Genomic DNA, 12,475 nt, shown 5'->3' on the forward strand with positions numbered 1-12,475 from the left:
CTCCCCCATCTCTCAGGATGAACCCTGTGCCTCTGAGCTGCTGTGATTCTGGCTTCAAAGTAAACACTCTGAAGAGAGGGGTGGAGGTCCCTGCTCCCCCTGCCTGCTTGGCCCCTCCGCCCTCACCATCCTCTCCTCCTGCAGAAGCTCATGCGCCTCCCAGGGGGCCCCACATTGACCTTCCAGATCAACAAGGTAAGGGCCAGAGAGCCGGGGGTAGGAGCTGGGCTGCGGGCGGCCCCAGCCCCGAGGGCGGCACCCACCCATCGCCGTCCTTGCAGTACACGCTGGTGCGCGACGTGGTCTCCTCGCTTCGGCGGCACCGCATGCACAATCAGCAGTTCACCCACCCGCCCCTGCTGGTGCTCAACAGCTTCGGCCCCCACGGCATGCACGTGAAGCTCATGGCCACCATGTTCCAGAACCTGTTCCCCTCCATCAACGTGCACAAGGTGGGCCACGAAGCGAGGGGCGGGGTGGGTGGGTGGCCAGGCCACGCCAGGCAGTAGCTGCCGCAGGACCTTGATGTGGCTTCGTTTTGCAGAGGGGAACTGAGGTGTGCAGCAGTGAAGTTGTTCACTTGAGGTTGTGTTCAAGGAGGCAGGAGTGGAGGGGTTTTTTTTTGTTCTTTGAGACAGAGTTTGCGTATGTAGTCCAGGCTACCCTGAAACTTACAGCGATCCTCCTGCCTCAGCCCCCCACCTTAGTGCCGGGGTGACAGGTGTATGTCTCCATGCCCGGCGTTGGAGGATTCATTTCCTGTGATTCTGGCACATGTGAAGCAAGCACCTGGCCTCTGAGCTGCACGTGTAGCTCCTCATTCCTGGCACCAGCAGCTCTCGCATCAGGGTTTATTCTGCGATAGTGCTCAACTGGGCAAGATGGTGTGTGCCTCTGATCCCAGCGGTCTAGGGGGCTGAGGCAGGTGGGTCACAGATTGGAGGCCAGCCTGGGAAATTTGGTGACTTAACAAGGCTCCATCTCAAAAAATGCAAAGGAAAAAAAAATACAAAGGCATGGGAATGGAGCTCAGTGCAGAGGTCCTGAGTTCAAACCCCAGTACTGCCAAGAAAGAAAAAAAAAGTGCTATTTGTCAGGATATCTGAGCAGTCTCTGGGCCCCAGAACCAGGGTTTCAGGGCCCGGGCAGCTTGTGGAGGCTGCCGCCACCTCACAGCCTGCGTGGGTCCCCAGTACCGCTGCACACTGTGACCTGGGGCTGCAGGAACACGCAGCGAGGTGTCCGTGCCTGGCTGGGGTCAGCGACCTCCCCGCCAAGGCCTCACACTCTCAGCGCCCTGTCCCGTCCTCCAGGTGAACCTGAACACCATCAAGCGCTGCCTCCTCATCAACTACAACCCCGACTCGCAGGAGCTGGACTTCCGCCATTAGTGAGTGGGGGCCGGGGGTGGCACGGGGGCCGTGCGGCTGATGACCACGCTGCTGCTGAGACTCTGTGATGCTCAGTCTGAAGTAAACGCGCTGACGCACGGCGGGGAGCGAGGGGAGGAAGAGGGGCCCGCCCCGCGCTCTGACCCTGACCCTGCCCGCCCCGCCCCTGCAGCAGCATCAAGGTGGTCCCCGTGGGCGCGAGCCGGGGCATGAAGAAGCTGCTGCAGGAGAAGTTCCCCAACATGAGCCGCCTGCAGGACATCAGCGAGCTGCTGGCCACGTGAGGGGGGCACCGGTGGGACTGGGGCCTGGGACCAGTTTCCAGCCTGGCTCCAAGCCAGCTGCGTCCCGAGCCCCACGTGTCCCCATCCACACAGGGGCGCCGGGCTGTCGGAGAGCGAGGCAGAGCCCGACGGCGAGCACAACATCACGGAGCTGCCGCAGGCTGTGGCGGGGCGCGGCAATATGCGGGCGGAGCAGAGCGCTGTGCGGCTCACAGAGGTGCAGCTCAGGTGACCCCGGGGCCCCCCGGGCCGGCGGCCCCCACTCCCAGGGCCGCCTGACACACTCTCCTCCACCCCCCAGATCGGTCCCCGGATGACGCTGCGGCTCATCAAGATCCAGGAGGGCGTGGGCGAGGGCAACGTGCTGTTCCACAGTTTCGGTGCGGTGGGGAGGGGCGGCGGGGGCGCCGGGCCGGGCCGGGTGAGCCCTGTGTGAGCCCTGTGTCCCCGCGCAGTGCACAAGACGGAGGAGGAGCTCCAGGCCATCCTGGCGGCCAAGGAGGAGAGGCTGCGGCTCAAGGCGCAGAGGCAGGAGCAGCAGGCCCAGAACGTGCAGCGCAAGCGCGAGCAGCGCGCAGCCCACAAGTGCGTGGGGGCTTCGGGGCCGGGCGGGGAGGGGGTCCCAGCCGCCGCGGGACTGACACCCCCGCCTCCAGGAAGAAGAGCCTGGCGGGCATGAAGAGGGCCCGGGCTGGGGCTGACGGGGACAGTGATGCTGAGGACCCTGGGGCTCCCCCGGAGGCAGAGGGGCCGGACCAGCAGGAGGAGGAGGAGGAGGATCCCCCGGAGGCAGAGGGGCCGGACCAGCAGGAGGAGGAGGAGGAGGAGGCCGAGTACTTCCGCCAGGCCGTGGGCGAGGAGCCCGATGAGGGTATGTGGCGGGGTGCTGCGTGGGGCACCCGGGGCCTGTCGGTGACGGGGCACCCGGGGCCTGTCGGTGACAGGTCCCTGACCTCGTGTCTCCCCACAGACATGTTCCCCAGGGCCACCAAGCGGCCCGGGGCCTGTCGGTGACAGGTCCCTGACCTCGTGTCTCCCCACAGACATGTTCCCCAGGGCCACCAAGCGGAGACGGCTCACCAGGCCCCCAGGCAGGAAGCAGCAGGCGAAGGAGCGGAGACCTGAGCGAGCCCGGGGTGGGGGTGCGGGCCGGAGGCCGCCCAAGCCCCAGGGGGGCCCTCACAGAGCCCCAGCCAAGCTGGGACCCAGAGGCGTCACCCGGGACCGAGGCCAAGGCCGGAGGAGGCCGCCCAGGAGAGGGGCTTGAGCCAGCGCAGCAGAGCACAGATGCCCCAGATTGGGGCCCGAGTGGCGCCCAGCAGCCCTCGGTTTCCTTTCATAAAGGAGCTGTTGTCCCCACCCTCCCTGCAATAAAGGCGCAACCCTGCCTGAGTCTGGGTGTGAGATGGCAAATCTGGTGCTGGGGCCGGGGGCCCAGCTTCCGGCTATGGGAGGGTCCTTGTCGCCCGAAGTGTTGCAATGAGAGGAAGCGGAAGTGCCATCCCAGTGCACTCTGCAGGCTGAGGTTGCAGCTGCCTGCAGAGGAGGGGCCGGTCACACTGCTGGGAACCTGGCCGAGGCCCCAGGCGCTGCAGTTGGCACCTGGGAGGCTGAGTGTGTGAGTGGAAGCATGGCAGCCGTGGTGTCGGGTGAGGAGCTGCGCTGGGCTGGGCTGGGCTGGGCTGGCTGCGGGTCTGGTCGGGATGCTGTGTGCAAGCCTTGGGCCTTGCTGTGTGGCTGCAGTGGGCTGGTTCCTGACGGGGAGGTAGGTTAGAGCCCGACTCTGGAGGGAGACCTCGGGTTCCACAGGGAGGGCACCAAAGCTGTCGTCCCACCTGCCATGTGGCCAGGGGTGGACAAGAGACACCTGGCTTCCTGGAGTGGCTGTCAAGGGGCCCCTTACAATGATGGAGTGGAGGAACTGGGGAAGGGACCTGGGGTTGTGAAGCCCAGAGATCAGGGCAGGTAACCTCCCAGGCCAGATGGAAAAGGGGTGAGGGCAGGAATCCTGGCAAGTCCTGGTTGGTGACTAAGCACTGTGCATCTGGGGCAGCTGCCGAGCCGGTTGGGGTGTGCATTCAAGGCCGGTGGAGGCAGGTGCAGTTGGAGGTGGACGCCTGCAAGGGCTACATGAACCTGCCTTTATGTTTTGATTCTGTCTTTTGTTTGTTTTGTGGTGCTAGGGATCAAACCCAGGGCCCTAGCTGGGTGTGGTGGGGCACGCCTGTAATCTCAGCACAGGAGGCTGAGCCAGGAGGGTCTCTGAGTTTGAGACCAGCCTGGGCACAAAGTGAGCTCAAGGCCAGCCTGAAATGCATAGCAAAACCCTATCTCAAACAGGAAAAAACCCAGGGCCTGTACATGAGTGCACATGAGAAGTGGGCACATGTGATAAGCTGTGCCCTGCAGCAGCAGTTTCCTGTCACAGGGGACCTGACTCACGGTGCCCACTGGCACCCTCTGTTGGTGGTGGGAGGGAGTTTGACCAGAGTGAGGCTGGGGACTCCACAAATGCCGCTGCGGCGGACATCCACACCTCCAGGACAGCCCTGCCATCACACACCAGGTGCACGGCACAAGCTCTGGCTCTGGCCTTCGGTGCTACTTTCCTGGGAGCAGCAGAGGCCGGCCCGGCACCCAGAAGGGACCTGTCACTGTCACACGTGGGCTCGGGGGGCCGCGCTGAGAAAGGGCTCACAGCCAGTGACACCTCTGCCCACAGGTGCCAGGCCCTGCAACTTTTCCACAGCTGCCTACCGCAAGCTCAGCCACTACCAGGAGAACTTCCTGTGGCCTGTCCTGGTGGCCGAGTTCCTGGTGGCCATGGCCGGCAACGGGCTGGCCCTGCACCGCTTCCGCACCCGGGAGCCGCGGCCCTGGAACCCGGCGGTGGTCTTCTCGGCGCAGCTGGCGGTCAGCAACCTGCTCTACGCGCTGACGCTGCTGCCCATGGCCGCTTACTTCCACCCGCCCAAGCACTGGCGCTACGGCGCGGCCGCCTGCCGCCTGGAGCGCTTCCTCTTCGCCTGCAACCTGCTGGGCGGCATCATCTTCCTCACCTGCATCAGTCTCAACCGCTACCTGGGCGTCGTCCACCCCTTCTTCACGCGCGGCCACCTGCAGCCCAAGCACGCCTGGGCGGTCAGCGTCACTGGCTGGGCCCTGGCCGCCCTGCTGGCCGCCCCCACGCTCCGCTTCTCTGGCCTGAAGATTCCGGACGCGGTAGGCGAGTGCAACGCGAGCAGGCTCGAGGCCTGCGTCGAGTGCCAGGGGAACGCGGACGGCCAGCAGCTCGGGGCCTACAGGGCCTACAGCCTGGCGCTGGCGGGGCTGGGCGGGGCGCTGCCGCTGCTGCTCACCCTGGTGGCCTACGGCGCCCTAGGCTGGGCCGTGCTGCGCAGCCCCAGCTTGCAGGCAGCCGAGAAGCTGCGCGTGGCGGTGCTGGTGGCCAGCGGGGTGGCCCTGTACGCCGTCTCCTACGTGCCCTACCACGTCACGCACGTGCTCAACGTGGACGCCCGGCGGCGCTGGCTGGCGCGCTGCCCCGACTTCCCCAGCGAGGCGCAGGCCGTGCGGGCGCTGGAGCTGGGGCCCTACCTGGGCTACCAGGCCACGCGCGGCTTGGTGCCGCTGGCCATCTGCATCCACCCGCTGCTCTACATGGCCGTGGCGCCCAGCCTGGGCTGCTGCGCGGAGCGCCGGCGCCCGGATCACAGGAGCCGCGGCCACCGGGGCCTGCCTCTCACCGCCAGCACTACCTCCCCGGCCGCAGCTCCCCAGTCCCCCGAGGTGAACCCGTGACCCGGCCCACCTCAAGCCCACTCCCTGCCGCAAGGTGCTGGGATGTGACAAGGACCCAGAGTGTGACAGGCTCTCAGCCACGTCCTGCCCGAAGGTAGGCGCCCACCCTCAGGCTGGCTCAGCACCCACAGCAGGCCCGACCCGAGGCGGGACGATGAACAGGACACACGAAGGGTGCTTTCCGCGTTTTACTGCCCGCGGAGCCCCCACTTGTGGAATCTGGCGGGTCACCAAGGGCCTGGACAGCAGCAGCAGCCAGCTCAGTTGGTTGACGGCCTAGAGAGAGGACGGGCAAGGAAAGTGTCGGTGTGGGGGCTCCAGGCCCTGAAGGGCAGCCCAAGACCCTCCACACATAAGCAGGGCCCTGTGGGGACAGGGCAGGACAGTGCAGTGACCAAGGCCACACATGGGGCCACACAGGGTTGCAAGCCAAGCCCCGCCGCTGTCCTGGGCCGGACGCTGCCGTTGGTGCCCGTCTGCCCCCCGCAGAGTTTTTGAGAAAGGACAATAAAGAATGTCACTTCACACAGGCAGGGTGCCTGGCAGAGTGGTGCAGCCCTGTCAGGCCCAGGGTGACCTGGGAGAGGAGGGGACAGGGCAGGCGGGGTCTTACTTGGCCCACTCCACGTTGAGAATGAGGTGGTCGTAGCCAAAGCCAGACACCCCGGCGATGGCGCGCGCGGCGTCCTCGCGGCGGTGGAAGCTGATGAACGCGAAGCCCTGGGGGAGAGGACGGGGCAGGATGGGGGTCAGCGGGCGCTGGAGCCAGGGCGGAGGCCACACCCTGCCCAGCCTGCGGCTGCCGTGCACCTTGGACTGCCCAGTGGTCTTGTCCTTGGCCAGGTAGATGCGGGAGATGGAGCCGAAGGGCCGGAAGAGCTCCTGCAGGTCGGTCTCCCGCGTGTCCTCGGATAGGTTGGTGACGCGGATGGTGGCGTTGTCGTCGGCTGCGGGGGGCAGGCGAGGCAGCTGTGAGCACGAGGCTCCGCCCGATCCCCACAAACACGACGCTGGCTAATTACAGGGTGCCCAGCGTCGCCGCCCGCTGCCCGCTGCCCGGATCCGGGCCTCACCTCTGCGGTTGGGCTGCATGGACTCCCCGCGGCGGCTGGCCCCATCCCGCAGGCTGGGCGGCACGTACTTCCCCGTCTTGCTCTGCGCCGCCTGCACCGGCTCCAGCTCTGGAGGCCAAGGGCACGGTCAAGGGTGCCCCCGCCACAGGACCCCGCCCGCACTGCCACCCTGGCCCTGTGACCTCTCCCGGGCCTCGAGGGCTCCGACGGCTCCGACAGCACCAAGGTGGCACAGAGGAGGCCGACACCCGCCAGCCCCACGGGCGGGGGAGCGCCCACGGCCCAGTGTCCCACAGGGACAGGACACAGGGATTCGAGGCAAGGCACCTCGGGCGGCAGGCGCACGACTCAGGGCGGGGGCATCTTTAGGTGGCAGGGACAACGCTCACGGAGGCCAGAGCGGGCAGTCACCCAGACAGACTGGCCGCCAGGACGTCACCCCAGGGACCTGGACGGTGGAGTCACACGTGCGCCCCACAGACAGACATGCACACACGCACGCATGCGCACGCACACACACACACAAACACACAGGAGGAGCGCACGCGCACACACACACACACACACACACACACTCTGCACGCTTCAGACCAGGTCAGCTGCCAGCACCAGACGGATCACAAGCAAACGCGATGCTGCTGTGCGGGAGGACTGCCGCGGCAAGCAGGTCGCCCCGCGCGGCCCGCACCTCCCGGCAGCTTCTCCTTCTCGCCGGTGGACAGGCCCAGCTGCTCGGCCAGCTCCTTCTGCATGGGCCCCAGCGTGTCCTTGTAGGGGCAGCGCGTGGTCCAGTGGTCGCCCTTGCAGATGCGGCAGGACACGATCTTCTGGCCCTTGAGCTTGTTCATCGGGTCCTCCTCCTCCTGGCAGTTCAAGTCCTGCGGAAGCGGGCACGGGCACTCAGAGGGGCTGCAGAGCCCTCGAGGCCTCCCCGCCTCCCGGCCCCGCCATGCCACGCACCTCTTTGCTGGTGATAAAGGTCATGGAGACGTCATCGCTGACAGTGGTGGTGGCCACATTGGGCCCCGGTGGGTCAAACTCTGAGTTCCCAAACTTCTTCCAGTTCTGGGCTCAGGGAGGGAGGAGACAGGGAGGTGGGGTCACACCATGGCCGCTATCCCTAGAGTATCTGGGCCTTGAACCCCATTTTTATATTTCCTTTCTTGCCGTACTGGGAAATGAACCCAGGCCTTTCCCAGCAAGCTACGTTTCCAACCATTTTTATTTTTTTTGAGATATTCTCCCTAAGTCACAAGTTGCCCAGGCTGTGCTAGTGATCCTCCTGCCTCAGCCTCCCAGAGTACAGGGACTACAGGTATGCCCTACCACACCCAGACTTGTCCCCCATTATCACCATCCCCAAACAGTTCTCATGACGGTAACAGTGACAGGTTGTAAGCACGTGATGCAGGCCTCGCTTCATGCCACCCACGGGAGGCCTGGGCAGGTCTGAGCCGAGGCAGCGCTCCAGATAAGAGCAAGGAGACAGGTGGGGCGGGGGCTGCTGCAGAGCCCTGGGCACCCACTGGGCCAACCAGGAGTGAGGGTCAGGGATGTGAGGAGCCTCCAGCAAGCCAAACAACCTGAGCTCAGCATCCTCCTATCAAATAAGAACCACAAGCAGCTCATGGTCGTGCCAGCCCATAATCCCAGCACTCTAGGAGGCTGAGGCAGGAGAATCTCACCTGGGCAACTCAACAAGACCCTGTCTCAAAAAATAGGGGTGGGGCCAACTTCCCACAAGGAACATAAACATGTATGACACACAGATAATAAAAAACTGAAAAACAAAACAAAACAGGAGTGGGGATTGAGCTCCGTGTGAAGGATCACTGTTCAGTCCCCAGCATTACAAAAAATAATGAGGATGTCAATGATAATCTACCCAACCCACTCCTGCACCCTGGACTTCTCGGGGTCTTACAAACTGCCTCACACTGGGATTCCCAATTCCTCTGGCTCAGCCCCTGGGGGACACCCCCAAAACAGGGATGAGGGCCTCACTTTCCTCCTCGCAACAGCCTTCGAGGCCTTCCGGGTCTCGATCCTGAAGGTGCGGACAATCTGCGGGCAGGAGGGGAGCGGGTCAAGGCTCGCTGTGCCTCCAGGTTCCTGGGACCAGAGGGTCCTTCTCGGCCCCGCCCCCAACGCACAGGGGCGCGCGACCCTGGTCCAAATGTCCCCAAGCCCAACAGCGCTCCCCGCCCCTGTCCCCACCCCAGCCTCGCCTTGAACTTCTTGCCGTCCTCATCTATCTTGTACTCCGTCACCGTCTTTATGTTCCCGTTGATCACCTCCTTGGGAGGCGGCAGCGGCGCTGGAGAAGGGAGAAGATAAGGGGCGCACACCCCTGGGTAACGGGGACTGGGTGGGTTCCGGGCGGGGAGAGGCGGGGCCCTGGCACAGAGCGGAACTGGTCACTCACCTCCAGGAAGGAGCTCAGGCTCTGGGCTGGCGTCGCCAGTGGTCAGGGGGATCCCCTTGAGGAGCTCGCTGGTGACACATTTGTCTGCCAGGAGGAGGGTGGGGAGGGAGGGTCAGCGGGGGAGGGGGCCTCAGGCGCCCACGGACTTTGGGGGAGGGGGAGCGCCGAGAGCTGTCAAGCATCGCGCTGCGGGGCCGGGGCGACCGCGAGCGGCGGCAAAGCGGGGATCTCCGGGGTGAAGGGGTGCGGGCGGCCCCGGCTCCCTCCCCGGGGCGGCTGCGAGGGCTCGGTCCGTGCCACCGAAGCTGGCAAAAGGGTGGCCACGCGGAGGGTGGCCAAAGCGGGGCGTGGGGGGTCACAATGGCCGGGCTGGGGCAGCGCGGCCCCTCGCGGCCACCGTCCAGCGCTCACCGTCCTCGCCCTCCTCCTCCACCTGGTCGGCCCAGCTGGGCTTCGAGCTGCGGAACAAGTTTGCGGAGAGGAGAGCGCGGGGTCAGCGAGGTCCAGCCCCCGCGGCCCCGGCTCACCCCGGGCCCTTAGCACGCTACAGAACCCCCAAGTCGGCTCTCGCGTCTCCCTCCGGGAGCCCGGACTCACTCAAAGTCTCCGGTCGGCATTGCTAACTCTTCACTCCACGCAACCCCGGCCCCGGCCAGAAAGCGGAAGGAGAGGAGAACGAGACTTCCGGTGTTTCCGCCGTCGCCTAGAGGGACCGGGCCGCGGCGTCCACAGCGCCCTCTGCGGACGGAGGTGGAGACGCCGAATGAGCGCGCAACTGAGTGCGAGCGCATCTCAGAATTTAACCTGTTACATCTCAATAGTAATAATAATAAACTGAGTGTGGTGGCGCACTCCTGTAATCCCAGCACTCGGGTTCGAGGCCACCCTGGGCTACAAAGTGAGCTCAAGGCCAGCCTGAACTGCACAGCGAGACCCTGTCTCAAAAAGACCAATAATGATGATGAGTTTATTTTTTAAGACAAGATTTTTCCTTGTAGTTCAGACTGACCTTAAACTCACTAGCCCAGGCTAGTCCTCAGATTTGTGGTGATCCTCCTGCCTCAGCCTCCCAGATGCTGGGATTACAGGCATACATCCCCACACCAGGCCATTCCCTTCATTCTTTTTTTTTTCCTTCTCTTTATTCTTGAGGCTGTAAGGATGTAAGGTCGCTGAAATATTTTGCTTAGTGTCCTGGTGTGACCCTACTTTACTTCTAAGAAAAATTACTCTGGAAGTCAGTAAAGGGTGGAGTGAAAGGAAATAAAATAGCAGAACAAGAAGGAGACTGAGAAAGTAAGTCAAAGAAAGAGGGTGCTGCCAGGCATGGTGGCGCATGCCAGTAATCGCAGCACTCAGAGGCTGAAGCAGGAGGATTGCCACGAGTTCCAGCCCATCCTGGGGTACATAGCAAGGGATCCTAGCGGCTGGGGATATAGCTCAGTGGCATAAGCGCCTGCCTGGCAAGTGCAAGGTCGTGAGTTCGATCCCCAGTACTGCAAAATAAATAAATAAGGGACCCTGTCTCAAAAAAAAAAATTACAGTAAAAGACACATTACCATGCATCTCCTCTCAAAATCCTCCCCTTCATTCCAAACATATAGGTCATCATCCTTGAGACTTTCCGTTCTGGCAGTCCTTCTTGAGCGTCTTTTCTTGCATTGTCCTGGCTGCCTCAATGTCCTGAATCAATTCCAAACGTTTCCCTTTTACGGTCGTTTTCACTTTGGGAAAGAGGCAGAAGTCCCACAGCACCAGATCTGGTGAATAAGGTAGATGAGGTTGCACTGCTCTACTTCCACAAGCTGCCCTTCTGTTAGATGGCGCTAGGCAGACACCGTCACCATATTTTTGATCACACCTTGTGAAGATTCACAAAAGAGGGCTTGCAGAGCGGCTGCAGAAAATGGCAAAAATGATGGGGTAATTGTATTCAAAGCAAGAAGGAGGGGTTTGTTTGTTTGTTTGAGACAGGGTCTCACTGTCTCGTCTGTCCAGGCTGGCCTTGCACTCGTGACGATCCTCCTGCCTCAGCCTCCCAAGGGGTGGGATTACAGGCATGCACCATCTCACCCAGATCAAGAGGGAGGATTCTGAGGAAGACTCATGGCTGTGTGTCTTTTTTTTTTTTTTTTTTTTTTGAGACAGGTTCTCGCTATGCAGTTTAGGCTGACCTTGAGCTCACTATGTAGCCCAGGCTGGCCTCGAACTCATGGCAATCCTCCTGCCTCAGCCTCCCGAGTGCTGGGATTACAGGCGTGCACTACCATGCCTAGTGACTGTGTGTCTTTTACTATAAGACATTTAAAAAATTTAAGGGGCCAGGGATATAGCCTAGTGGCACAGTGCTTGTTTGGCAAGCGTAAAGTCCTGAGTTTGATTCTCAGTATCAAAAGAAAATGTAAACAGTCGTTATATTTTTGTAATAAATTTTTCTAAGTAAACATTCACTGTATATTTTGATCATTACTTTTGTGTACTCATGTACACAATTTATACTCATGTAACAAAAACAAAACAAAATCCTTCAAGGTAAGAGTTGAGATAACTGTCACATGAGGTGTATATAAACCTATATCTCAGTTCTCCAAGATGAATGTAATTACTACATATCATAAACAATAACTAATAACAAATTGAAAAAAATATAATTGTGAGAGTATAGAAGTAACTTTTATCCTTATAAGGAGAGGGGGAAGCAAGATGGAAAATGGCATATATTATAGGGACCAATCTGTAAAGTGTGTGTGCGTGTGCATGTGTGCACACACACGCATGCACTGGAGATTGAATCCAGTCTCATGTATGTAGAGCACGACCTCTCCCCCCAGTGACATCCTAGCCCTTTTTATTTTATTTTGACATGGGTTTTGCTAAGTCACTAAGTTGCCCAGGTGGGCTTGAACTTGTATCCTCCTGCCTCAGCCTTCCAAGAGCTGGGATTGCAGGTATGCACCAATGCACCCAGTTGAGTATTTTTTTTAAATGCTGAAACTTGAAAGAAAACATTAACAAACCATCTAGCTTCACTCACTGCTAGTTAACTTTAAAAACTACTAGCTGGGCCGGGTGTGGTGGCGCACACCTGTAATCCCAGCACTAGGGAGGCTGAGGCAGGATTGTTGCGAGTTTGAGACCAGCCTGGGCTACAAAGTGAGTTCAAGACCAGCCTGAACTGCATAACGAGACTCTGCCTCAAAAAGACATAAAAATAAAATAAAAACTACTAGCTGGGTGTGGTGGCATGCACCTGTCATCCCAGCTCTTGGGAGGCTGAGCCAGGAGGATCATCATGAGTTTGAGGCCAGCCTGAGCAACATATTGAGACCCTGTCTCAGAAAACCGAAAAAAAAATTTTAATTAACCAAACAGGGGCTGGGGATATAGCTCAGTGTCACAGTACCTACCTTGCAAGCACGAGGTCCTGAGTTCGAGTCCCAGGACCAAAACAACAAAAGAACACCCTTATATGTAAGTCACATGGCTGGACAATCCATTAG

At 60.8% G+C, this 12,475-nt stretch overlaps 2 protein-coding genes across 2 annotated transcripts in view; one reads left to right on the forward strand and one right to left on the reverse strand.

Moving 5' to 3' along the window:
- Positions 1–5,547, forward strand: part of LOC102026884 (suppressor of SWI4 1 homolog) — a 6,618-nt gene extending 1,071 nt beyond the window's left edge. Inside the window, exons 4-15 of the mRNA XM_005406128.2 lie at positions 145–195; positions 282–452; positions 1,314–1,390; positions 1,564–1,671; positions 1,769–1,892; positions 1,977–2,055; positions 2,131–2,260; positions 2,332–2,416; positions 2,465–2,546; positions 2,719–2,936; positions 3,162–3,324; positions 4,398–5,547. Of these exons, the coding sequence (XP_005406185.1) occupies positions 145–195; positions 282–452; positions 1,314–1,390; positions 1,564–1,671; positions 1,769–1,892; positions 1,977–2,055; positions 2,131–2,260; positions 2,332–2,416; positions 2,465–2,546; positions 2,719–2,936; positions 3,162–3,324; positions 4,398–5,476 (2,367 nt within the window). The 3' untranslated portion in view covers positions 5,477–5,547. The remainder of the gene's footprint in view (positions 1–144; positions 196–281; positions 453–1,313; positions 1,391–1,563; positions 1,672–1,768; positions 1,893–1,976; positions 2,056–2,130; positions 2,261–2,331; positions 2,417–2,464; positions 2,547–2,718; positions 2,937–3,161; positions 3,325–4,397) is intronic.
- Positions 5,548–5,651: 104 nt separating this feature from the next.
- Eif3g (eukaryotic translation initiation factor 3, subunit G) lies at positions 5,652–9,680 on the reverse strand. The gene is made up of 11 exons (XM_005405580.2): positions 9,572–9,680; positions 9,386–9,432; positions 8,975–9,058; positions 8,778–8,866; positions 8,554–8,613; positions 7,510–7,614; positions 7,238–7,427; positions 6,550–6,657; positions 6,287–6,423; positions 6,090–6,196; positions 5,652–5,752 (listed from the first exon to the last, which is right to left on the reverse strand). The coding sequence occupies exons 1-11, from the start codon at positions 9,589–9,591 to the stop codon at positions 5,737–5,739; spliced, it is 963 nt and encodes a 320-aa protein (XP_005405637.2). The 5' UTR covers positions 9,592–9,680; the 3' UTR covers positions 5,652–5,736.
- Between the last annotated feature and the right edge of the window lie 2,795 nt (positions 9,681–12,475).

Source organism: Chinchilla lanigera, unplaced genomic scaffold, assembly GCF_000276665.1.
Source record: "Chinchilla lanigera isolate Chin_1 unplaced genomic scaffold, ChiLan1.0 scaffold00094, whole genome shotgun sequence".
NCBI lineage: Eukaryota > Metazoa > Chordata > Mammalia > Rodentia > Chinchillidae > Chinchilla > Chinchilla lanigera.

Bases quoted from the DNA above. Each gene is read 5' to 3' on its own strand.
- Eif3g (XM_005405580.2), bottom strand. From the start codon at position 9,591: ATGCCGACCGGAGACTTTGA. The intron at 9,433-9,571 runs GTGAGTCCGGGC...CTTGTTCCGCAG, and splicing joins ATGCCGACCGGAGACTTTGA to CTCGAAGCCCAGCTGGGCCG. The intron at 8,614-8,777 runs GCGAGGCTGGGG...TCCTGCCCGCAG, and splicing joins AGGACGGCAAGAAGTTCAAG to ATTGTCCGCACCTTCAGGAT.